This window comes from Sus scrofa, chromosome 13 (genome assembly GCF_000003025.6).
Source record: "Sus scrofa isolate TJ Tabasco breed Duroc chromosome 13, Sscrofa11.1, whole genome shotgun sequence".
Lineage (NCBI taxonomy): Eukaryota > Metazoa > Chordata > Mammalia > Artiodactyla > Suidae > Sus > Sus scrofa.
Genome location: NC_010455.5, coordinates 160,397,103 through 160,423,276, shown reverse-complemented (window position 1 = coordinate 160,423,276; position 26,174 = coordinate 160,397,103). Strand labels below are relative to the sequence as shown.

General features: G+C 39.3%; 1 protein-coding gene across 5 annotated transcripts; it reads right to left on the bottom strand.

The window, feature by feature from the left end:
- Positions 17,602 to 25,833, bottom strand: CLDND1 (claudin domain containing 1). Of its 5 annotated transcripts, none has more exons than XM_005670258.3 (6): positions 25,704 to 25,772; positions 24,246 to 24,296; positions 23,702 to 24,017; positions 21,502 to 21,612; positions 19,543 to 19,680; positions 17,602 to 19,405 (listed from the first exon to the last, which is right to left on the bottom strand). In XM_005670258.3, the coding sequence occupies exons 3-6, from the start codon at positions 23,997 to 23,999 to the stop codon at positions 19,185 to 19,187; spliced, it is 768 nt and encodes a 255-aa protein (XP_005670315.2). In that variant the 5' UTR covers positions 24,000 to 24,017; positions 24,246 to 24,296; positions 25,704 to 25,772; the 3' UTR covers positions 17,602 to 19,184. The 5 variants fall into 5 exon arrangements, with proteins under 5 accessions (XP_005670315.2, XP_005670317.2, XP_005670319.1 ...); XM_005670262.3 differs by having other exon boundaries at positions 17,603 to 19,405; positions 24,246 to 24,289; positions 25,704 to 25,774; XM_005670259.3 differs by having other exon boundaries at positions 17,603 to 19,405; positions 23,717 to 24,017; positions 25,704 to 25,756.

The window sequence follows — 26,174 nt, the reverse complement described above, 5'->3', positions numbered from 1 at the left end:
TTCTTTCTTGCTACATCTACACAATTTTGGCTGTGTAGGTACTTGCCTGAAAAGGCATTGAAGACAGGTGCCCATTAAGAGGCAAACATTCTAAGATGTTTGATCCTCTGAGCTTCTTGTTATCTCTTCATACCACCATCAGTTTTGGTTTCTGCATTCATGTCTGGTCCCCAGGGTAAACATGAAAGCATGTTTCAGCTGAATCCTCTACTTGTCAAGTTTATAAGGCTCAGTCTCTCTTGCTCTTTATTTCTTTGCTAATTTATGAGTAAATTCTTCTGACCTCCTGCTCTAGGATATTTAAGAAGATGGAAAAACAAGTATTTTCATTACTGCTATATCCCAGTACCTAGCTGAAGGAAAATTGAAGGATTCTACTTTTGCACTTCTGATGACCACTATATGGGTTATGTCACAGGATTTTGAAAATTTTTAAGAGTGCCTCCAGAAGGTCTCTTTGCCCATAGATCTCCAAACTTCTATGGACATTTGATTGTCTCCCTATCATTCCCAGGACAACCTTGGGAATTTAAGTAACAGAGTCCCATCTCAGCAAACACCAATTACTCCAATTTTCCTTTTTTCCTCAGTTCACTGAATCCACATTTCTAGGGTAATACTTAACTCTTAAATCATTATAAATGCTTCCCAAATCTACTTTCATAGAACAAATTTTTACTTTGGAACAGTCCTCAAAAGTGAGGCTATCTCAATCTAGTCTGTCTGGATTTTCAAAGTTTGATTCAGGGAAAAAAGAATGTGAGATTGACACATACAATATATAAATGTATCTAAGTAACACACATTTATACAATATATAAATGTATCTAAGTAACACACTACATCTTAAAACTTATATGCCAAATTTATTCCAAAAAAATAAAAGTAAACAAATATTTATACTTCAGACAAATAATTTTGACTCAAAAATGAAAGGAAAAAGCCCTTATTAACCTAAGGGGAGTTTTTTTGTATTATGAAAAATGTGAAATCATAGTGCATTACATAGTGTAGCTATGAGCTATAAATACACATTCATAGGAATAGAAATAATGACCACTGGTATAAACAAACTGAGAGGGTAAGGGGAGTGAAAGAGTATTCTTTGAGGAGGACTGTGGTATAGTGAGAGGGCTATATATTCCTCTATAGAAACAGCTATAGAAACTACGAAATAGCAGTAAAGCACATTGCTTAGAAATAAGAAAGAAAATCAAGAAAAAAATGTTAGGAGAGCTGAAAATTGTTGAGGATTTGGGAGGGTAAAATTGGGGTGAAGGTATAGATACTGTTTTTCATTTTAAGCATTTAAAATGATCTGATTTTACTCCCTACAAATAAAATTCCAGGACCAGATGGCTTCACAGGTGAATTTTATCAAACATATAAAGAGGAATTGGTGCCCATCCTCCTTAAACTCTTTCAAAAGGTTGAAGAAGAAGGAATACGCCCAAAGACATTCTATGAGGCCACCATCACCTTCATTCCAAAACCAGACAGAGATACCACCAAAAAAGAAAACTATTGGCCAATATCGTTGATGAATATAGATGTAAAAATTCTCAACAAAATCTTAGCCAACCAAATCCAACAACATACCAAAAAAATTATACACCATGACCAGGTTGGGTTCATCCCAGGTTCATAAGGATGGTTCAACATACACAAATCAATCAGCATCATACACCACATTAACAAAAAAAAAGTCAAAAATCATATGATCATCTCAACAGACGCAGAAAAAGCATTTGACAAAGTTCAAAATCCATTCATGATCAAGACCCTCGCCAAAGTGTGTATAAGGGAACATTCCTGAATATAATCAAAGCCATTTATGACAAACCCACAGCAAACATAATACTCAATGGGGAAAAACTGAAAGCCTTCTCACTCAAATCTGGAATAAGACAGGGATGCTCACTCTCACCACTGTTCTTCAACATCGTTTTGGAAGTCTTAGCCACAGCAATTAGACAAACAAAAGAAATAAAAGGCATCCATATAGGAAGAGAAGAGATCAAACTGTCACTGTATGCAGATGACATGATACTATACCTAGAAAACCCTAAGGACTCAACCCTAAAACTCCTTGAACTGATTAATAAATTCAGCAAAGTGGCAGGATATAAGATTAACATTCAGAAGTCAGTTGCATTTCTGTATACCAGCAATGAAACATTAGAAAAGGAATACAAAAATATGATACCTTTTAAAATTGTACCTCACAAAATCAAATACCTCAGAATACACCTGACCAAAGAGGTAAAGGACCTATATGCCGAGAACTATAAAACTTTAATCAAAGAAATCAAAGAAGATGTAAAGAAAAGGAAAGATATTCCATGTTCCTGGATTGGAAAAATCAATATTGTCAAAATGGCCATACTACCCAAAGCAATCAACAGATTCAATGCAATCCCTATCAAATTACCCATGACATTTTTCACAGAACTAGAACAAACAATCCAAACATTTATATGGAACAACAAAAGACCCAGAATCGCCAAAGCAATCCTGAGAAACAAAAACCAAGCAGGAGGCATCTCTCTCCCAGACTTCAAGAAATACTACAAAGCCACAGTCATTAAGACAGTGTGGTACTGGTATCAAAACAGACAGACAGACCAATGGAACAGAACAGAGAACCCAGAAATAAACCCTGACACCTATGGTCAATTAATCTTTGACAAGGGAAGCAAGAACATAAAATGGGAAAAAGAAAGTCTATTCAGCAAGCATTGCTGGGAAACCAGGACAGCTGCATGCAAAGCAATGAAACTAGAACACACCCTCACACCATGCACAAAAATAAACTCCAAATGGCTGAAAGACTTAAACATACGACAGGACACCATCAAACTCCTAGAAGAAAACATACGCAAAACACTCTCTGACATCAACATCATGAATATTTTCTCAGGTCAGTCTCCCAAAGCAATAGAAATTAGAGCAAAAATAAACCCATGGGACCTCATCAAACTGACAAGCTTTTGCACAGCAAAGGAAACCAAAAAGAAAACAAAAAGACAACTTACACAATGGGAGAAAATAGTTTCAAATGATGCAACCAACAAGGGCTTAATCTCTAGAATATATAAGCAACTTATACAACTCAACAGCAAAAAAACCAATCAATCAATGGAAAAATGGGCAAAAGACCTGAATAGACATTTCTCCAAAGATGATATACAGATGGCCAACAAACACATGAAAAAATGCTCAACATCGCTGATTATAAGAGAAATGCAAATCAAAACTACCATGAGATACCCCTCACACCAGTCAGAATGGCCATCATTAATAAATCCACAAATAACAAGTGCTGGAGGGGCTGTGGAGAAAAGGGAACCCTCCTGCACTGCTGGTGGGAATGTCAACTGGTACAGCCACTATGGAGAACAGTTTGGAGATACCTTAGAAATCTATACATAGAACTTCCATATGACCCCGCAATCCCACTCTTGGGCATCTATCCGGACAAAGCTCTACTTAAAAGAGACACTTGCACCCGCATGTTCATTGCAGCACTATTCACAATAGCCAGGACATGGAAACAACCCAAACGTCCATCGACAGATGATTGGATTCGGAAGAGGTGGTATATATACACAATGTAAAACTATTCAGCCATAGAAAAGGATGACATAATGCCATTTGCAGCAACATGGATGGAACTAGAGACTCTCACACTGAGTGAAATGAGCCAGAAAGACAAAGACAAATACCATATGATATCACTTATAACTGGAATCTAATATCCAGCACAAATGAACATCTCCTCAGAAAAGAAAATCATGGACTTGGAGAAGAGACTTGTGGTTGCCTGATGGGAGGGGGAGGGAGTGGGAGGGATCGGGAGCTTGGGCTTATCAGACACAACCTAGAATAGATTTACAAGGAGATCCTGCTGAATAGCATTGAGAACTATGTCTAGATACTCATGTTGCAACAGAAGAAAGGGTGGGGAAAAAACTGTAATTGCAATGTATACATCTAAGGATAACCTGACCCCCTTGCTGTACAGTGGGAAAATAAAATTAAAAAAAAAAAAGAAAATTATCTGATTTCCAAAATTATGCATACAAACTACTTTGATAAAAATAAGATACACTTTAAAACATTGCTAACATTATAACAAAAGGTTGAAACTTTTGCTCCTTTCTACTTTCAGTGTTTATGTAGAAAATTAAATTAGCATTTTTGAGGAAGAAGATGTTAGTTCCATTTAAAATTCCAAGATTATTTTGGCCTCTACGTCCCTCAAAAATAACAGAAATTCCTTGAGAAAAGTATACTATTACAAGAAATGACCAGAGAATATGCATATAAATGCCAAGGAGGACCTAAAGAAAAGGTACATAATAATTGCTACATACAAAGAATGCAGGAATTGTTGGCAAAAGTGAGAAATGAGCCTGTAGGCATCTAAAAATAGTAAGATTTTGAAAAATGCCAGAGCATGCCTAGACAAGAAGTAGAACTGGCCCGATGCAGCCACAGGTCATAAGAGATATTTGTAACCACAGGGTATACTGGGTCACTGTGGGGGACAAAACTTCACCATTTCACTGTGACTCACACCCCAGTTATTTATTGTTGTATGGTCCCAAGACTCCATGACTTAAAACAACAACCACTCTGTTATACCCTCCCATGGCTTGAGGGTTGGCTGTGCTAACCTAGGTAAGTTCTTGCTCAGTATTTATCATGTAATTGCAGTCACAAAGATGCTGGCTGTCAGATGGGGTTGAAGCCAACATGAGTGATCTGGTGTTTGGGGTGAATTATGTCCCCTAAAAGATATCCCTGGTACCTCAAAATGTGACCTTTTTTACATATAGGATCTTTACAGAAGTAATTAAGTTAAAATGAAGTCATTAGGGAGTTCCAGTGTGGCTCATCAGGTTATAAATCTAACTAGTATTCACGAGGATGCAGGTTTGATCCCTGGCTCCACTCAGTGGGTTAAGGAACCAGCATTGCTATGAGCTCTGGTGTAGGTCACAGATGCAGCTCAGTCCAGGATTACTGTGACTGTGGCCTAGGCCTGCAGCTGCAGCTCCAATTTGAGCCCTAGCCTGGGAACTTCCATACTGCAGATGCGGCCCTAAAAAGCAAAAAATTAATTAATTTAAAAAAAATTGAAGTCAGTGGTGTAGGCCCTAATCCAATATGACTACTGGCCTCTATAGAAAGAAGACATGGATACAGACATGCAGAGGGAAGTCAGTGCAGAGAGACTCGGCGGAATGCCTGAAGATGGAGGATTAGAGTGATACATCCAAGCCAAGCAATGTCAAGGAGTGCTAGCAAGACACCAGGAGACAGGAAAAGGCAAGGAATGATTCTTTCGTTTAGATTACAGAGGGAGTGTGACCCTGCCAACACCTTGAACTCAAACCTCTAGCCTCCAGGTCTATGAGATAACTTTCTGCTGTTTGAGCTACTCTTCTGTGGTTCTTCGTTATGGCAGCCCCAAGAAACAGATACACCTGGCTTTACTTGTAGCATATGCAGCTACTGGGTTCCAAGAATGTACCAAGAGAGCAGGGAAGAAGTACGTGACATTTTAAAGGCCCAGAGTTGGAAGTCACAAAATGGCACTTCTGCCTTACTTCAATCTTTCAGGCAGTCACTACACTTTACTCACATGTAAGGGAAGGGGATGTAGACTCCTCGATGGGAAGAGTGTCAACATCACACTGAGAGGAGCACATGGTATGAGATATACTGTGTTGGCTGGCACAGCTTATACAATTTATAAGAGTTTAGGAAGAGTAGAGGAAGATGGTAGGCAGGGCTGAGGGTAGGACAAGGGCTGGGTTTGAAGGGAGAATGTTAAGGATTGCTTAACTCGCTTATTCATAAAATTGGTTTTCCCCTAGATAAATGTAGGGTGGCTGTTGCAAAACAAAAAGCAAAGCAGTGAACTCCAAGTGAGTTTAGCTCTTCAGATTTTGAGGTCCTCAGATGTCCTCTAACTTCCATGACCCTAACAAGCTGAAATACTATGAGAGAGGTACAGTTATTTTCCCCATGTGATAAGTATGAAGCCTAGTCTTTCCAAGTCTCTGGCTCAGAGTCCCGCAGTATTATCTGTAGTCTGAACACCAGCCTAACTATAAAACCCACATTTTCAACTATCACATAAGAAGTCACAAAAGATCATCCAGGGGGCTGCACAGAGTTTAGCCCACGTAGTGCAGGACAGACAGTACTTTTAAAAAATTAATTTCCAAGATATAAAAATTAGGAGAATATGTATAAAAACAAAATTTAATGTTTCTTAAAAAACTGGAAGATCTGGCAACAATTAGTTCTTTTTACTTCACCTGCCTGCCCTCTTTTAACATATGAATGTGTAACTTGTGTTACAAAATACTGCCTCTCCCAATATGTCATTATTTCAACACTAGTAGTAAAAACAATTACCAACTTGATACTATAAACTATAAACTATACCAATTTAAACAATTTCTCACTGTTTCATGCCACCCTTTATAGTAAAAATGTTTAAAAAAAAAGAGAAATGAGCAAAAAGGCCAAGATAGGATAATTTATTAATTCATTGATTAATTTATATAGTCATATATATAATATACATAGGATTATTAAAAAAGCAAAAAAAAACAAAAACTAAACTCAATATATTAATTCAGCTTTTAAAAAGAAAATCTTATACAGTAGATGACTGTTGAGCTGTAAACTTCCTTTTAAAAATTGTTTTAGAGAGTTCCCATTGTGACTCAGCATTAACAAACCCAACTAGTAACTATGAGGATGCAGGTTCAATCCTTGGCCTCGCTCAGTGGGTTAAGGATCCGGCGATGCTGTGAGCTGTGGTCTAGATCTCAGACGTGGCTCAGATCCCGCATTGCTGTGGCTGTAGCGTAGGCCAGCAGCTGCAGCTCTGATTCAACCCCTAGTCTGGGAACTTCCATATGCCACAGGTGTGGCCTTAAAAAGCAAAAAATAAAATTAAATTGAATTAAATTAAATTAAACAGAAATTGTTTTATTCAGTAGGAGTTTAGGTATGAACTCGATATAAATATCATAGAACAAGTGTCAATATAATTCATTTTAAGCAAGTATTTATCCCTTTATTAAATATGAACTTAATATTTTACTTAAATTATCTTCATCACTTTTATTTTAATCATGTTTTTGTTGGTGAATCATTATCAATCTCAGGGAACATAACAAAAACTAGTTTAATGTGTTAACAAGAAAATAAATTCCCTTTTATAAAGGAAAGAAAGCCAAATGTTACCATGGGAAAGAGTATATTATCAAATTAGTATGCTAATTTTATTTATTTATTTATTTTTTTTTTGTCTTTTTGCCTTTTCTAGGGCCGCTCCCGCGGCATATGGAGGTTCCCAGGCTAGGGGTTGAATCGGAGCTGTAGCTGCCAGCCTACGTCAGGGCCACAGCAACGCGGGATCCAAGCCACATCTGCGACCTACTCCACAGCTCACAGCAACGCTGGATCCCCAACCCACTGAGCAAGGGCAGGGATCGAACCCGCAACCTCATGGTTCCTAGTCAGATTCGTTAACCACTGCGCCACGACGGGAACTCCTAGTATGCTAATTTTAGAGAAATGTGTCATTACATTGAACTGAGATCACTTACAGATATTTTCTTTGATACTCTCTTTAGAAGGTGAGGATAAAAGAATACATATGAAATAAAGTAAAATTGAAATAAAATTCAAAATTTTCTATTCATAGGAAAAATTACTGGAATTTTTTAAAATACAATTTCATGGATAGATATGCATCTGTGTGGAACTAATTCTTCATAAAACCAGAGAGGGAACACAACCTGTGACACTCTGATGGGCAGGTTAGGGCATCTAAGCAGAGGTATCTAAGCTTACTGGTATGTCACCTACAAAACAGAGAGGGATATGCAGTTAGAATGTTTGCAATAAATCTGTAACATAGACTAAAAGTGTTGCTTGAAATTATTACAGTTACGGAAAACGGGACAGGACAAATTGGTTTAGTCATGCCTGGAAGACAGCTATGTAGAGACTAGCTCTGTGTAGGTAATGAAAAGTAATTTGAGAGGCTCCAAACTATTCTCCTAGTCAAAATATTTCTTCATCTCCATAGCAACAACATCTTCCACCATTAGAATGTTGAGACAAACTGTGTGAATAGATTTTATCTTTCCTGCCAGATGAACAAGTAAGAGCACAGTTGAATGATTAGGGATTTGTTCATGGATTCAAAAGTGAAATGTATCACGCTTCCAGAGTTTAGTGGTAGTCTGTTCCACATGACTGCCATGAAAGTAGAGGTGCAGTCTGCAGGCCCAAGGCCTGTTGCAATGCCTGGCACCAGCCGAGGTGCTCACAAACTATATTAAAAGAGAAAGACAGTTCCCATTGTGGCTCAGCGGTAACAAACACAGCTAGAATCCATGAGGATGTGGGTTCGATCCCTGGCCTCGCTCATTGGGTTAAAGGATCCAGCGTTGTTATGAGCTGTGGTGTAGGTCAAAGACGCAACTCAGATCTGGCATTGGTGTGGCTGTGGCTGTGGCCGGCAGCTGCAGCTCCCATTTGACCCTAGCCTGGAAACTTCCATATGCTGCAGCTGCAGCCCTAAAAAGCAAAAAAAAAAAAAAAGAAGAGAGAGAGAGAGAAGGAAAGAGAGAAAGAAAGAAAGAAAGAGAGAGAAAGAAAAGAGAGAAAGGCAGGAAGGAAGAAGGACAGGAAGCAAAAAATTGGGATTAAGATCTTGAAAATCAAGGTGTTAAAATGGGAATAACTTACCTGAAAGGTGTGACTTGTTATCAGTAGCATAAATCAATTCAACCACTATTTGACCAGCTATTCAGCACAAAACAGCCCAGAGGAATGAAGCACAATTCTAGAAGCAATTACTTTCACATACCAAAGGCCAGATTATGCCCTAAAAGTGGTTCCTGGAAGGCCAGGGGCAGCCTGAGAATGCCAGGCAGCTCGGGAAGAATCAGCGCCAGACCTGGGAGGGAGAAGGGCCCTGAAACAAGTTATCTTCTCAGTGTTATACTGGCTGAGCTGCAGTGTGATTCTCCAACGAACACATCACCTGAGTGCTCTCTTAGTCTCAAATTGCCATAAGAAACAAGGTAAGGCTGAAATTTCTCATGACAAGAATTCTTGCACAGGCAAGCAATGAATACCAAAGAGATGACAACTTTGGCATAATTTCCTTAGCACCTGAGGGTTGTCCTCCTTTGTTCTGCTCTCCACTAGCTCCTCCTCATCCCCTCCCATAAAGTAGGTCATCTCTCTTCCTGTCATCATCAGGGATGTACTGAAGTTACATCCTCTTAATGTGGGAAATAAAAGAGTGGCACAGAGTAAAAAGAATTACACAGACACAACCTTCTCCTTAGAAATGTATCTAATGCAGGACATTAAAAAAATGAAAGAAAGGAGTTCCCTGGTGGCTCAGCAGGTTAAGGATCTGGCATTGTCACTGATGTGATGGGGATTCAGTCCCCGGCCTGGGAACTTCTGCATGTTGCAGGCAAAGCCAGAAAAAGAAAGAAAATGATATGTATAGGCTATTTATAGTATATAAATTGACAAATATTAAATATATTTGACTAATATAAATTGACTAACATAAATGACTAATACTGACTAAATAGAACTTCATTCTTCACAATGCTTCTCCCTCTCAATTTTTTCTTCCATTTAACTAATCATATTAAATACATAGTCCTACTTAGATGAAATACTAATTTTTGAGATGGATTTTTTTACTCTCCTTCTGAGGAAATATACATCAAAAACATAACTCTCATTTGAGGACTGATGGGAGGCAACAATGAGTCAAAATTTCATAATTGTGTGTACATCTGTGTACTCACATCTGAAAAATGAGTATTATGGGTAACCAGACTTACAAGATTAGTTCATATATTTTAAGAACGGTATGAAATTCACTTATGTATAATTCAGTAAATACTTATTGAGCATTTTATTATAAACTAGGCAATGTACTAAGCACTGTGTATTATGAGCTAAGTCAGACAAGATTTCTGCTGAGTTTTAAATAGTCCAAGGAAAGAAGATGTTAAAAATTGTTACAATTTTTTGAAGTTCCCCTTGTGGCACAGCAGAAATGAATCTGACTAGGAACAATGTGGTTGCAGGTTCAATCCCTGGCCTTGCTCAGTGAGTTAAAGATTCAGCATTGCTGTGAGCTGTGGTGTAGATCACAGATTAGGCTTGGATCCCGTGTTGCTGTGGTTGTGATGCAGGCTGGCAGCTGTAGCTCCAATTCGACCCCTAGCCTGGGAACCTCCATATGCCATGGATGCGGGCCTTAAAAAAAAAAAAAAAAAAAAAATTATGACAATTTTTTTTTTTCTTTTAGCAGCACCCAAGACATACAAAATTCCTGGGCCAGGGATCAAACCTGAGCCACAGCAGGGACTATCCTTGATCCTTAATCCACTGAGCCTCAAGGGAACTCCCCAAATTATTATAATTTAATAGTGTTTAATAGAACTTAACTCTAATTATCTTGTTACCTCAGTTTAGTTGTATGAGAAGCTCCACACTGTGGATGTGGACCCCATATATGTTAGACCTCCTGCAGGATTTTCAGGGGGGTGCTCTAAAAACAGATCTTGTGACTTTTAGCTCATCATTCCCCTCCAGGGTCTCTAAGTGCCTTGGGGAATCTACCCAGAATTTGGAGAATTAAGAGACAGACATTTCTGGAGGGATATGCGGAGGGCTCTGGGTTTTCCCCTAGTCCCACACAGTATGGTGGATAGGGCTTGCCTCCCCCTCACTCTGTTTAGTCATCCAAAAGGGGCTTTACTAAGAAAGTCTGACCTATGCACCCTGGACTTGAGAAACATATGGAAGAATTCCTGACTCACCCTTGAAAAGTTAAAAGCTGCAAGGGCTTGGCCAGATGGGGCAGAAGGGAAAAGTGGCAAGACCCCAGGTTGAGGTGGGAGAGACCTGCATTCCAACCATCCAGGTATCCCCTTAGCTATTCTTGTTTCCTGGTGACTAAATATCTTCCCTGCAGAAGGGGCTGACCTGGGGTGCTAGTAAAAGAGAACTCCTGAACAACCTGAGATTACTATGACCCCAAACAGAGAGGAATCAGCCTGCCAGGAAGCCAGGCACTTACCGGGCAGTGGTAAACAGATCACTGAAGGAGAGACATTGATTTCACATGTTATAAGAACCGCAGTCTGAAAGCCTGCAGAGGGGAAGTCTCTGAGAAACTCCCCAAGTGGCCCTTAATAGAGATTTTAATCGCTCAAAAGGATGATGCCCATGATTTTCTTTTCTGTGGTGAAAGGTTCATTTTGTGCTATATATTAGAGAAACGCAGCAATGTGCATGGGCCACCCATAGCCCCGAGGTCATAGGACAACTTGGGTAGCCACACAAAACTGTACTTGTGGAGTTCCCGTTGTGGTGCAGTGGTTAACGAATCCGACTAGGAACCATGAGGTTGCAGGTTCGATCCCTGCCCTTGCTCAGTGGGTTAGCGATCCGGCGTTGCCGTGAGCTGTGGTGTAGGTTGCAGACGCGGCTCGGATGCCGCGTTGCTGTGGCTCTGGCGTAGGCCAGTGGCTACAGCTCCGATTCAACCCCTAGCCTGGGAACCTCCATATGCCGCGGGAGCGGTCCAAGAAATAGCAACAACAACAACAACAATAATAACAAAAAAAAAAACAAAAAAAAACTGTACTTGCTCCTAATAAAGGCAAAGGAGGTATCAAAGATGACATTGCCACTGAAAGTGTAGCTAATGGGAGAAACATAAAGAACATGGGAATTAGAAAAATGATGAGAAGGAAGATGAGTTCAAATCTAAACATAGTAAGTTTTAGGTAGCATGAAAATACTCAAATGGAACTGTCTTGAAGACAGAAATTCAGCCCTAAAGCACAGGGGAAAAGGCAAGGCTGGAGATCTGAAATCATCTGCAGATAATTATTACCATTTATTGAAAGCTTAAGATGCACTGGACACTGGGCTGTTTTGCATGTACTATATTATTTACGCTTCACAACAAACATGAAAAGTGGGTTATTATTCCATTGAGATCTAAGAAGTAATAAAATTTTCCCAAAGTTTCCCAAGTAGTAAAAAGAAGAGCTGGGATTACAAGCAAATATGTCTAAATCCAAAGCCGTGACTGAGATGTGAAAGTCCTGAGTTAACTAGAGTGTAGCTCTACCTCTTCACCTAGAAGGAAATCACGGACCTGGGGAAGTCCCTGCCTACCTTCTATGGTGGGGGGGGGAGAGGTCACAGAATGCTCCAAAGACTCAAGGCCTTTCCCTCCCTTTCCTTTCTTCAGTCATCTTACTTCACGTGGGGAGAGAGGGAGACCACTGCCAAAGGTGATGTTGGATAGTTCTGTCAATAAAATTGGATTCTGCTGCCCTTAAATAAATCCTTAGAACTCTTTCTAGATATTTAGATAATTTCTCATCTTTCATACCTTTGAATGCCCTTTTAAGAAGAGGGCCAGAAGCGTGCTACTCTGCAACTTACTATGAGTGCTCATGAATAATACCCAGTGATTGACCCTATGGTGTGCGTCCCTGAAATCCACCGTCACCCTCAGCACTTAAGATGAATCATCCAAACCAAATCGTATTACATGTGGTAATAGTTCATTTCAGGAGCCTGAGAACAAACCACAGGAATCCAAGTTTCTCCTATTCCCTCTGTGGACCTGGATCCAATTTAAACAAGATAAAGACAGATTTTTAATAGAGCTAATCTTAAATCACCAACCCATCCTTAGAAAAATCATTGAAAGAACAGAAATTCCACACTGGTGCAGATCTATTTGGGAGAAAGTATAAAAACACAATTAAAAAAAAATGCTTCCACCTTGAGATGAAAGATTGGTTAAAGAACATGTCTGCACTGTTTATTTTGAAATGAACCTTAACTGGAAACTAGACTCTCCCTGATAATGTAGCACAGCTCCAGTCCTAATCCCTGCTGGAGTGCAGCCACAGGACAAGCCACAGCAGCCCTAACTCCTGCACAAACCACAGCCTTACCACACAGGCCCAGCAAATGCTGACTCCTCCCCTTGTGCTGCACTGGTCTCCAAATAAAACCTAACATATCAGAGCTCCTATGGTCCAGGATTCATGTACCTTTGTACTGAACCCTCACAACAACCTATCAAGGCAAATACTATTTCATTCTTGTTTTATATGTCCATTCTCAAGCATTTCCGCCTCGTGCAGATGTTAATGTCAGTCACTCCTACCTCTGTCCTTTCCAGTTCTAATCAAAAAAGAAGGAATGCAATGAACTGATAAGCACAAAGGATCAAGTATTCACTTTCTTTATGGAGGTCCAATCACCCCACACTACAGAGTCCCTGAAAGTACTAAATTAAAGAAAGTAATTTGGAGTTGAAGCCAAAACAAATGAGGCTTCCTATTACCTCCTCCCAAATCTGAACCTTAGGGCCAGCCACTTGAGTGCCTTGGGTGTGCAGACCGACTTTTCAGATGTCTCCAGCCAGCAGTGGTGTGATGAATGGGGATGCATCTCAAAGAGCCAGGCATCAGCAGAAGAGTTCTTGAAAGCACAGGAAAGAAATAGCTTCTAGAAGACAGGCACCATGCCAGGTCTATTTACTCTACATAGCCCTCTGTCTCTTTCTAACAATCTGCTGAGAGAATCCTATTTATTGCTTTTCAAATCCTATTTATAGCCTCAAAATACAGTTTTCAAATACAGCTATCCACTGGACTCACTTGAAAAGGTTTAAAAAATCGTAACAATGTGGTCACACCCCAGACCAACTAAATCAGAAGCTCTAGGGCACAAGTATTTTTTAAAGTTCTCCAGAAAATTTCAATGTGCAAGGTAGGCTAAGAACCACCCTGTAGTGTGTGACCAGACCACTGTGGGTAACCCCATCTACTCTTAATGCAGCCAGTCATAAGTTTTTTTTTTTTTTCGTCTTTAGGGCCACATCTGAGCATACGGAGGTTCCCAGGCTAGGGGCTGAATCGGAGCTATAGGTGCTGGCCTACATCACAGCCACAGCGACACTGGATCCTTAACCCACAGAGCAAGGCCAGGGATTGAACCCGTGTCCTCATGGATACTAACTGGGTTCGTTAACCACTGAGCCATGATGGGAACTCCTTTTATTTATTTATTTTTCATAAGCATTTTTGAGTGGCTACTTCATGCTAAGCAATTTACATAATCCTCATTACAACTTGTGAGGCAGGTATGGTAATCATAGCATTTCACAGATGGAAAAAATAGGACTTAGAAAAGCTAAGTGACAGGCCTGGGATTACAGATTTAGTATTTTTGTCTCCTGACCTGGATATTTAACCACCATACATGTTGCTGCTTTTCGTGGATGCCATGCTCCTAGCAATCTCTCCAGAAAATATACTTTTTTTTTTTTCTTTTGTAGGGAGAAGCATGTAAGTGCTGGAGAGACTGGAAGAGTTCGTTTCAATATTGCCTCCTTAAGGAGAACATAAACTCAATGCATGGAAGTTGAGGAAGAATACAGGCATCCAACAATGTGTGCTATGGGGTTAAAAAAAAAAAAAAATCAAGTCAGAGGTGGTTAATCACCAAGCAGCTAAAGTCAAACAGTAATTTCTTAAAAGGAATGGTTTAATAGTTTTGAGCGACCCTCCTTGGAATCTTGAGATTGAGGATAAGAAAACTGGATAGCACAGTCTTGCTGAGAGAATAAGACCATGGACTATGAAGGAAGGGAGAATATGAGAACAAGAGACTCAAAGCTGCTTATGAACATCCCAATGACCATATAAGCTGAGCAGAGAAAAAACAAGAATAGAAGCTAGACAACTATAGGAGAGTTGAGGTAAAGTTCACATCCTGAGACACCGAGTCAGAAGATGAAAAGTGTGCAGTACCCCGTAACTCAGATATTTTAAAAGGTGAAGACAAAACAGAAAGAGAATTATCTCTCTCCTTATTTCATCTTTTAAAAAGTCTGCCCAAAAATGATATAAATGAATGTATACCAAACAGAAACAGACTCACACAGAAAACAAATTTTTGGTTACCAAAGGGGACTCTGGGTGGGGGTGGGGGAGAATAAACTAGGTTAGGATTAACATATCCACACTACTATACATAAAACAGATAACCAACAAGGACCAGCTGCACAGAACAGGGAACTATATTCGATATTTTGCAATAACCTACAAAGGGAAAGAATCTGAAAAAATATATATACATATATAACTGAATCACTTTAGTATACACCTGAAACTAACACAACATTGTAAATCAACCACATTTCAATTTAAAAAATTCTGCAGAAATAGAAAGTAATATAAATTGGGCCTTCCTTTACAGACGTTTCCTCAAAGTATGCAAACATTAATATGTCAAGTAATGCATTTATTTTGCTAACAGAAATTTTAACATTGAAGAGGATTTAAATGACTCTTCTTCTACAGAGCAAATAATTATTCTAATTTACTCTTTTTGCAATTTAGAACTTGCAGGACACCAGCATTTACCATACAGTTTAATCCGAGGTAAATATATTTCTCACTATAATAGTATTTTAGAACATCTGATGAGCAGAATAATTCCTATATCTAGATGTATTTCCTTGTTTTTTCTCTTTTCAAAGTATGAATCATACTCCCTTATGAGTAGAGGGCTGAAAGGACAAGAGACCCCATCCATCTGTGCCAGGACAGATCTGGGTATAGCCTGTGAAATAACAATTTGCATCTTCAGAACTTCATCTATTACCTGCTCCTTTAGCTGCTGGGAAACTTTTCAAAGTGTTAAAACTGGCAAAATCAAGTTAATTCAACAGGTCATTTTCATTTATGGTGAATGCTTACATAAGGATTAAATTTTTAAATGCCCTCACACTATTTTTGTCAATTGAAGATGACTGGATCTATACTATATAAGTTTTAACAGTGCTAGTATGAAATTTGGCAGTGTTTTAGGAATAGAAAAAAAGCAAATTCTGCATTGATTTGTTGTATGGTCATCTCGTTCTTCTCACAGGGGTCACCATATCAGCTCATCTGTCACTTGTCAACTCTAGCCACATACATTATTAAATTCTTGAAACCCTAGTGTAGCATGACCTAGATAGTAGGCACACTGCATTAACTGAACAAATAGATTCTGTCTCTTTTATTATTTTTTTTATTTTTTTTTGGCTTTTTAGGGCCACACCCACAGCATGTGGAGGTTCCCAGGCTACAAGGGTCCAATAGGAGCTGTAACCACCTGTCTATGCTAGAGCCACAGCAATGCCAGATCCACTGGGTCTGGGACCTATAAAACAGCTCATGGCAACACTGGATCCTTAATCCACTGAGCGGGGTGGGGAATCAAACCCACATCCTAATGGATGCTAGTCGGGTTTGTTAACCACTGAGCCACTATGGGAACTCCTCTGCCTCTTATTTTGTCAACTCTTGCTGTGTTTATGGCTACCCCTAAGAAATTTTCTGAAATGAGTTTTGCTAAAAAGGATATATAAGGCATTTATTCACATCATGTAATGACATCAGGGACCATGAAATTAAGATTTTAAAACATGTTTCTTAAATTGCCACAACTCATGTTCCCAAAAATGTGAAAATTATTTTTTTTTAACTTGGTTGCTTTCAAAGAGTAGATGAAGAGATTAACGGGATTTTACTTGCCACTGATTTTATGTATTATTTTAATCAAAAATGGTCAAGTCATTGGAATTGTCTTGTGCAGCAGATTAAGGATCCAGCGTTATCACTGCAGTAGCTTGGGTTGCTGCTGTGGCTCGGGTTCAATCCCTGGCACAGGAACTTCCATACGCCATGGGTGAAGCAAAAATAAAAAGAGTCAAATATCAGTAACTTCATATGGTTCCATCTGAATAGAATCATTAGACATCTGTAAAACTGTAATATTTACACATCAAATAAAACAATCTGGGCCTACATATTTCAAAGAAAAAAGGCTTTGCAGGAGAGAATGACCTCAGCTACTCTGAAATGTGCTTAAACTACAACACATATACAGCACCAGGTTAGCTTTCCATATTTAAAGATGCTACTCCTGAGGCTGACAAGTCTGATTCTGACTGAGCTTTCTTGGTACACATTAAAGACAGGAGTTAGAGTGACAATCACAGATAACTCTAGGGTAACAAGAGACAGGGACACCATTTAAAATTAATAACATTCAAATCCAAAAATGTTGGAGTTCCTGTTGTGGCTCAGCAGAAACGAATCTAACTAGGATCTGTGAGGACACAGGTTTGATCCCTGGCCTCGCTCAGTGAGTTAAGGATCCGGCATTGCTGTGGCTGTGGTGTAGGCCAGTGGCTACACCTCTGATTCGACCCCGAGCCTGGTAACCTCCATATGCCGTGGGTGTAGCCCTAAAAAGACAAAAAAAAATAAATAACAAAAATGTCACGTTGGTCAATAATTTAAAAATCCCATTCCCAAAAGTGTGTTGGATTTGTTCACTTAACTTTTCTACCTTCCACAAAAGGTGGTAAAAGGCAATGAAACTTCAAGAATTAGGAAGAGGTAGACAGCCATGGCATAGGCAATAATGGGCTGCAGAGTAATACTGGCTTTATTGTTAAGTCAGAAGTGACTTGATTACTTCATTAATGTAGAACATAAACATCCACAGCCATTAAATGACTATATGAAAAACCAGCCACATTAAGTATGATACATAATCATCACAAAATTACTTTGAAAACACGTTTTAAAACTTTGACACATGAGATAACGAGTCTCTTATTTTCTAATGGGGTTAAAAGGTTCCTAAGAGGTTCCCACATTTTCTGGAAGGTAAAACAGAGACCCAAACACTGGATATAAAGATAAGCCTATAACCCAACAACACATGTTCCACAGAAATCCTCATTCAGAATCCTGTATTTCTTTATCCTAAAGTATGGAGATTTAATCAACTCAGACACTATACACAATTCTGAGTCTCTTCTCATTTTTTATTTTTTAAAAAAAGACAGATTTAGAATTTTGTAAGAAATTACTAAGTTACATTTTTTTTCAAAATCTGTCAAGTACTACAGTAATGGAATAAATAAATAAGATTTTTTAAACTTCAATGTTTATAGACATGTTTATAAAAAAATGACTGAATTAGAAGACATTAAATCATGTTGATACACACCAGGGAGGGATTAGGCAAGGAAAGGCACTTCATTTCACCACAAGAAATAAAGACCACAGCTGGAAGTTAATGACCAGCCAATGCTTTAAGTCTTGTGGTAGTTTTCCTAGCTCCAGAGGGTCATTATGTTGGAACTTTCTTTACGGTACTTAGGTGAAATAAATAGATGGCAGTTGGAGAATTTTACTGTGACCCCAACGTAGTGTTAAAAAGAAAGCACTCTTTTAATAAGCCTGGTGTGCGAGGAGGGAAGGAACAAAAATCCAAAATGATTTGGTGATATTGAAAATCCTACTGACATATTAAGGAGAGTGTAAAAAAAAAAAAAAAGTAAAATAAGGTTAATCCTCTTGCCTGGCTGAACTGGAATTCTTGCAGTTTACGAAGTTAAAATTCCATGTAAACACTTCCTTTCTTGTAAACAGACACAGTGTAGATAAACAACTGCCATATTTCACCTCAGATGAACCTATATGCCAATATTTAGGGAAAAGATTTTAGATAATTTCCCTATTTTAGATAGCCTAAGTCCTTAAAATAGCACTAATACCTCTGGCTGACTGGCTACCTACTATGGCAAAGTGAATATAAGTTTTGACTATGAAAAAGAAGTTTCCCAAAGAAATTAGTGTTTCCAGTTGAACAAATACAGTAACTTTACTGAAAAGTCTAACAGACATCAGCATAACTTGTTTTGGTCAACCTCCTCTACTACTAATTTTCTTTCACAAATTTATGCCAAGAGTCTACCCATTTTTTTCTGTCTGGACTCTGAACCTAGATTAGTTTGTCTGAAAGATGGAATCACTCACAGGTTCCATGTAAGTTTTAGTGGTATTAAGAAACAACCATCTGTATGAATAAATAAAATGGGTTTTCAGGATAAAATGGTATATCCACAAAAAAAGTTAAATTAAAAGCAACTGGGGGAGATAAGGGAAATATTAATATCAAAAATCATAAAGATGGCAGTTGTAGAGCGGGCAGCTTCCCACTCACGCCACGCGATATGCCTTCATTAAGGTGTACTCCTTCCGGTTGGTATGAGCAGCCCAGATGAAGAGAGCAGAAGCCATGAACTGTAAGGGAGCAGAGACACATGCCAGGCAGAAGGACCATCCGAATTCACCGGACACATTCTCAGGCAGCTCTAGTTTCTGGTGGAGTAGTTCAATTCCAGCAACGTAACAACTCACTGAGCCCAGTGTACACAGACCTTGGAGGAAAATTTAGAAAACAAAACAGCTAGATAAGAGCATGATAATACCTTTCCAGGCAACATGACAGGGCAGTAATATGTGATCCCCAAGGAGACAAGAAGTAGATAAAACTAAGTATGATGACAAGACCCACCTGCAAGAAGATGGAGAATGCCTGTGGCAATGGTGGGATATAAGCTCCGGCAAATACAAGCACAAAGTCCAATCAAAGCTCCAAAGCACATCAAACCTAGACTAACAAAAGGTAAAAGGAACTGGCAACGCCAAAGATCTGATTTTTAAAAAGAGAAAAAGGGAAAAAAAAGTCACCATAATTTCAGTTTTCTCGCAATGACAATTATTTCATATTCTAATGAGAACTCTTCTCAAAAAGTCAGAGGTACTTTAATATTGAGGTTTTTCCCTTTTCCAAAAAAAAAAAAAAAAAAGAAGAAGAAAGAAAGGAGTCAAAAACATATTTGATGAAATTATGACTAAGCGTTTCCTGAACCTGAAGAAGGAAACAGATATCCACATACAGGAAGCACAGAGGGTTCCAAAGAAAATAAATAAAAAGAAACCCACACCAAGACATATCGTAATTAAAATGGTAAAAGTGGAAGCAAAGAGAGAATTCTAAAGTCAGTAAGAGATAAACAAAGAATCACACATAAGGGACCCCCCCATCAGACTATCAGCTGATTTTTCTGCAGAAATGTGGGGAGGGGGTCACAGTAGGGATAGGGGATTAAGGGCTATAAACTATTATATGTATATTAAAGAAGTTTCAAGGACACATTGAACTGAAAAAAAAAAAAAAAATATTGAGGTTTTTCTCCTAAAGCACATTGTTTAAAATGATGCTAACTTCGTCCTGATAAAAGTAAAAGGACACTAACAGTTAAGTGTTAGTGAGGGCTTACTATGTGTCATACACTGTTCTACACAGGTTTTGTGTATTAATCCTCCCAATAGAAGTAGGTACTAATACTATTATCTCCATTTTACAAATGAGGAAACTGAAGAAGTATAAATACCTTATACAAGATAACACAGTAAGTGGTAGAACCAGATTTGAAGCAAAACATTCTGGCTCTACATACAAACAAATCTAAGTCCTTAGAGGATCTCAAGGCAGGACTAAACTAAGTAAATGACTAGTGATTATAAAAGACTTGTTAAAACAATATACATAAAGAACAAAGCAAAGGATCTGGTATACACCAGGCACTCAATAAATGGCACTTTTAATTAGCATAAATTCCTTTAACAACATGGGAAAAAAGCTGATGACTTTACAAAGCATCCCTTATATTTTTATATTATTTTAATTATTGCAACAGAGTAGTATCAACTCCAAATCAAATTTTACCTTTATAATGCTAGTTTTCCTTTCTGGAACTGCAGAGAAATCTTTTCTCTAACTTCCCTTTAAACTCTGTTAGTAATAAATTTCTTCCTTCGCATTCCCAATACATAACTAAGCATTTGTTATTTATTCAATGTTCCCTCTCATGATGTGGTCATTCTTCTAGGCAAGTTCCAGTGACTGCCTACAGCCTAGAAACTAGGTCCAAATCTGAAGACAGTATTTCCCAGGCACCCTGACCATCAATGAATAGAATACTCCTAATAAATATTTTCAATGTTTTGACATCTGAACTTTTGCTACTACTGCCTAAGACTAGACCAACACTTTTGGCAAGCCTGACACTTAGCTGACTCACATATATAAAGCTTGTGGTTAACTTTTTTCACATATCCTTATCTGAACTCAGATAAATGAAGTGTTTAACTCAAATACAGAAATGTATTATTTTTCCCTACTAAATTTCCTCTTTAAATGGGCCCATTAATAACATCTTTTGGAGAGTCTGGATTTTGTCTCCCAACATATTAGCTGCTCAACTTCATATCTGAAATTTGTTAAGTGTGTATCTAACTTAGAAAATATGTTATCAACAGAACAGAGTTTGGAAGATAATGTTGGAGAACTTATTTCAAGTTAACACAGTGTACACTGCCATCTTGTTCCAAAATCAGAGTTTAACAAAAGGCAAATAAAATTATTTTCTTTTTTCCCCAGTTGTCTTGCAGAATTCAAAGTACTCACAGGTCCGAAGCAGATCAATTCCACTATTGTGGTTTCCGGGATCAACAAATTTCTCCATGAACTGCTCAGTTAGCGTGAAACTCATGCATCTTGTGACCATATCATGTGACTCTGGAACAAGAAAAACAATGATTGCTTGTTTTAATTTTAAACATTTAACAAAAATCTTTCATTAGTTATTTGCTGAAATAAAAAATGATATGGAAAAATATTCTCAGGGGAGACAGCAACCTCTTTGACCCTGAGTGACACAGGATTCTCCACTGCCCAATGGACGGACGAATGGTTCTCAGTAGCAGGCTTAAAACATGGGTACAAGGAAGAGAAAAAAAAAGTAGGAGCAGTAAAATCAATTAGAATAGATATGTAAAAAGACTAGGAAAAAGGAGGGGACAAAGATTAAAATAAATAGAAACTTTCCCCCAAACTTACTCCATCAGCCATGTTCCTCATCTCAGATTATGACAATTCCATCCTTCTCATTCCTCAGAGCAGAAACTTTAATCAGTCTTGCCCACATGCACTCCAGCAGGAAATCCGAGAGGCTCTACCTTCAAAATATATCTAGAATCCAGGCACTGCTCAGTACCACCACCCCATCTGAGTCTTAATCATCTCTCATCTGAACTGGTAAAACAGCCTCCTAAGTCTCCTTGCTTCTGTCTTTGCCAGTCACCTGTCTGTTTCCAACACATCCGTCTAGATGACCAGATTATCTTCCCTCTGCACAAACCCTTCCAATGGCTCCAACTCACTCAGAGTAAAAATTAAAGTCCTCATCATGCCTAGAGAATCCCACACAACTTGCCTCACTTCCACTATCAGAATACGCCTCTGATAGTCTCTGATAGTGTACCCCACTCTGTTTCAGCCCAAGGAATTCTTTGCTAGTTTGTAAATATTTCAGGCATGCTCCCACCACAGGGCCTTTGCAGTAGTTGTTCCTTCCACCCAAATGATTCTCACCACCTCCACAGTGACCCATATGGTCAACTCCCTTACCTATATTATCCTTACTCAAGTGGTATCTTCTTAAAGCCTATTCTGCCTAGTGAATAATGTAACTAATGCCTACCAAGGCCCCCTTCCTTATGTATTTCCAAATCATCTTTATTTTGCTGTTTTTCATAGTACATGTTATCTTCTACTACATAATTATTTATTCTGTTTATCGCCTGTCAGCCCTTATTAGAATGTTAGCTCCCAGGAGTAGGGATTTTTTTTTTTCTCTCCCTTATGAACTTCAAGCTCCTAGGCCCTGGAACATGAAAGTATACAACAAATATCTGTTGACTAAATGATAAATAATTGCTAAGACTCAAATATCAAGTGCTCCTATGCTCTCACAAATAGAATTGAACATTTTAAATAAAATTTAACCAGTTTTCACCTCTTTCCAAACTACTTCCTTTCTTCCATATAAAATCACAACTATCAACCTTCTGAGGTATAGTAACTCAAGCCTGTTGTGCTGCGATTTGAATACAGTGCTTCCTACCAAGAGGTCAATAAAAGTAATCAAAAATAGAAAAAAAAAAAACTATAAAGCTACCCCTTACAAAGAGCTCTAAAGCTTCCATATTAGTAACTGGAAATTAAAAAATTTAACTGTTAAGAATGCTTATTACAAAATAAACCTGAGAGGCAGTTTCTTAAATTTTTTTGACTTCTGTAATACATATTTTTAACCTATATTTTTATCAAGATTATTGTAAAACAGTCTCAAATATGCAGATTTAGACACAGAGTTGGTCAAATGAGATCCTCTAAGATTTAGTAGGCAAATGTTAGTATCTACTAAAACACAACTACATATAAAAGGATTATCAATTAATGTGTTATTTGAATACTAGTCCTTTTACCACTTACCAAGTATTTAAAATCTCCCAATGTACTTTTCCAATTATTTTCTCAAGACATGGGAGAATAAAAAGATTTTAATGAGTGGGTAAATAAGTACAAAACTTAAAATGGTTTTCCCAAGATAAGAACAGTTACTCATCCAGCCAATACTAATGAGTACTATGGTAATTCATGGAAGTTGGGGAGAGAAGGTGACAAGAAGAGACACATAAGACTTATTTTTTGGGGGGTGGGGGAGAACACACAAACCTGCTTAAACACAACTGAGACCATCATCACATCACTTTCTCTATTACTGAATAAGTAAAGGGGACAAAGATGAAAATAAGAGAAATACCTGGCCTTTCTATACCTGGTGGGTTATACCAGTATGTGTTTTGGGGTATAGTGATACACCGTCTCCACAATCCCACTGTGCCATTGTATCGAAAAAGTGCATCATTATAAGTCTTTTCATCTGCCTCATCACTAGCAAAGTCGTTCCAGATGCTTTTGTTCAAATCGCTGGAATTTTCTTGAACTGGACTTCGATACTCATACCAGAAGTCTGTGCCAATTGAGGCTGCCATGTAGATGGTTGAAATGAGGCTAAGTACACAAGCGATTACAAATGCTGTGGCAAAACGGTTATCCATTCTGGCATTCAGACTGCTCTGTTTACAAGTGGAAGAAAGAAAAGTTAGACTTCAAGAACAAATACAGGTTTTGAAAGGAATTATTTCAAAATCACCCTTTACCCTATTTCCCATCCCAAAGCTGTTTAAAGTAATGTATAATCATCAATGAATTTAAAAAAAAAAAAAAAGAGGAAGAAGCAAGCATGTTCTTAAGTTCAAAACAAAACTCATTATCATGAAAGTACTTATTGAATGCTCACATACCCAGGATGCTACGGAGACAGAGGTCTTGTTCTCTAGTCTATCACCTGCACACTAAAACAGACAACACTGAAATGGACATACACATTACAGATACAAACAACAGACATGCCCAGAGTCAGCAATGTACCTAGCATAAATGGTTAAGGAAAGACTGCAGAGCATTAACTGTTCTGAGTCTGGGTGTGAAAAGGGCAGAGGAAATGTGGTTAGGGCCCCCCCAGAACAAAGGGAAGGCAACGTGGAATCATCAGCATCTGTGTGCGCATGCGTAACTCTGTAGCATAGACCATCTAATCAAATGTATGTTACCCCATAAGGAAGACAAAGGGGCTAAAATGTAAAGGGGCAACTAATGAAGGGTATATAAAGCTACGCCCCCCTGCGCTCTCGGCTCAGCCGATGGATATGAATCCTGAGCCGGTGCAGGCACAAATAAACACTGCTTCCTGGCAATAAGCCTCGGTCCCATCTCTCTGTACGCAAGTCCGCCAACAGAAAAGGAAGCAGAGGAAATCGGCTCCTCCCAGTTTCCTCTGATTAGGGAAACCTTCCAAAACAAGGTTAAGAGTAGAGAGCTATTCAGAAGACAGTTGAAAACGCTTGTTAAACCAGAGAGAAGGTTGTTTCAGGCGCAAGAAATAGAAAAGAGAATAATAATATATAATAATGCTAGATATCAATCTGCCCCTAATCCATTAAAGCTAAACCAAGCTCCTTAACGCTGCCTAAGTCTTCACTCCTATCGACCGTCCTCATTCTTTATACTTTTGAACCTCCTCATCTGCAAACTAAATGATTCCTCCTCAGCCAGAAAGAAAACCCAGAATCGGGCAAAATACAAGCACTCCAAAGGCGTGGACAGGGCTCAACGGCAGTAGTAAATGGCCGCAGTAAAATGACTCAAGCCGGATCAAGCTGAGTCAAATACTGCAAGTATATACCATGACCGCACCAAACACCTTTAAAAGGAGTACGAAAACAGGCTCGCAAACTGGGGCTGCTGAGTTTGGAAAATGGCAAGTGACTCAGGAGAGACCAGAGCAATTACAATAATTAACTTTAACTCCAGAGGTTGGGTTTGTATTTTTATTCTTTTTTAATCCTTTTTCATCCTTGTGCTCTCAAATGACCTTAAAAGGTCCCGGGCACCGGAGCGGCAGTTCGCCCAGGCCGGACGCCTAGCGCTGTCACCTCGCGGGACGCACCTCGTGGCCGGGCGGGGGGTCGAGACTAGCCAGAGCTACGGCCGGGCAGCCCTGCGCGGTCCAGCCAGGGGCCTCAGTGACCGGGGCAGGCCCTTCCCCAGACCGCTCGGCCGAGGGAAAAGCCCCGCAACAGCCCCCCGCTCAGAACCCGCACACCCCGGCCGCGCCCGGGTAGGGGGCCCCTTTTCAAACGGCTGGAAACGTCCAACAGCTACGCGACCCCTGCCGAGCGACGCCGGCCCCGCTCACTCACCGCCCATCCTCCTGCTCCGCCAGCTTCACCCTCAAGCTCAAACCACAGAACCCTACTCTCCCCACGCCTCTTCTGACGCACTTCCCTGCAGAGCCCGCCCCCTCCATAACTCCCGCGCCTCCGCCTCCGCCTCCACCCCGGGCTGGGCCTGGCCACAGAGCCGAGGGGGCTTGTGGGAGTTGTAGGAGGGACAGAGGAAAAGCAGCGAGAGGCAGCGGACGGCATTCCCGGCGCCGCGCGCGGCGAGTTGTGGGAGGTGTAGTTCGGCTCCGGAGGGGCAGTCGGTACGCGAAAGGGAGGTCTGGGCTGTTGGATTCTTATTTTTTACTGAGGAAGGAACGAACGTCCACCAAGTAAGGCGACCTGCCTGGTCACTGATACTCATTAGTTGTGACTTTATGAGTCGGATTTTCCAATCTTGTGTTTTCCTCACCACTACCCTACTTGTGAACAGCAATGAGATTATACTTT

Coding starts and splice junctions, on each gene's coding strand:
- CLDND1 (XM_005670262.3), bottom strand. Junction 21,613..23,701: donor ACCAGGTATAGAAAGGCCAG/GTATTTCTCTTA, acceptor TTCTTGTTCCAG/AGTCACATGATATGGTCACA. Junction 19,681..21,501: donor AATTGATCTGCTTCGGACCT/GTGAGTACTTTG, acceptor TTTAAAAATCAG/ATCTTTGGCGTTGCCAGTTC.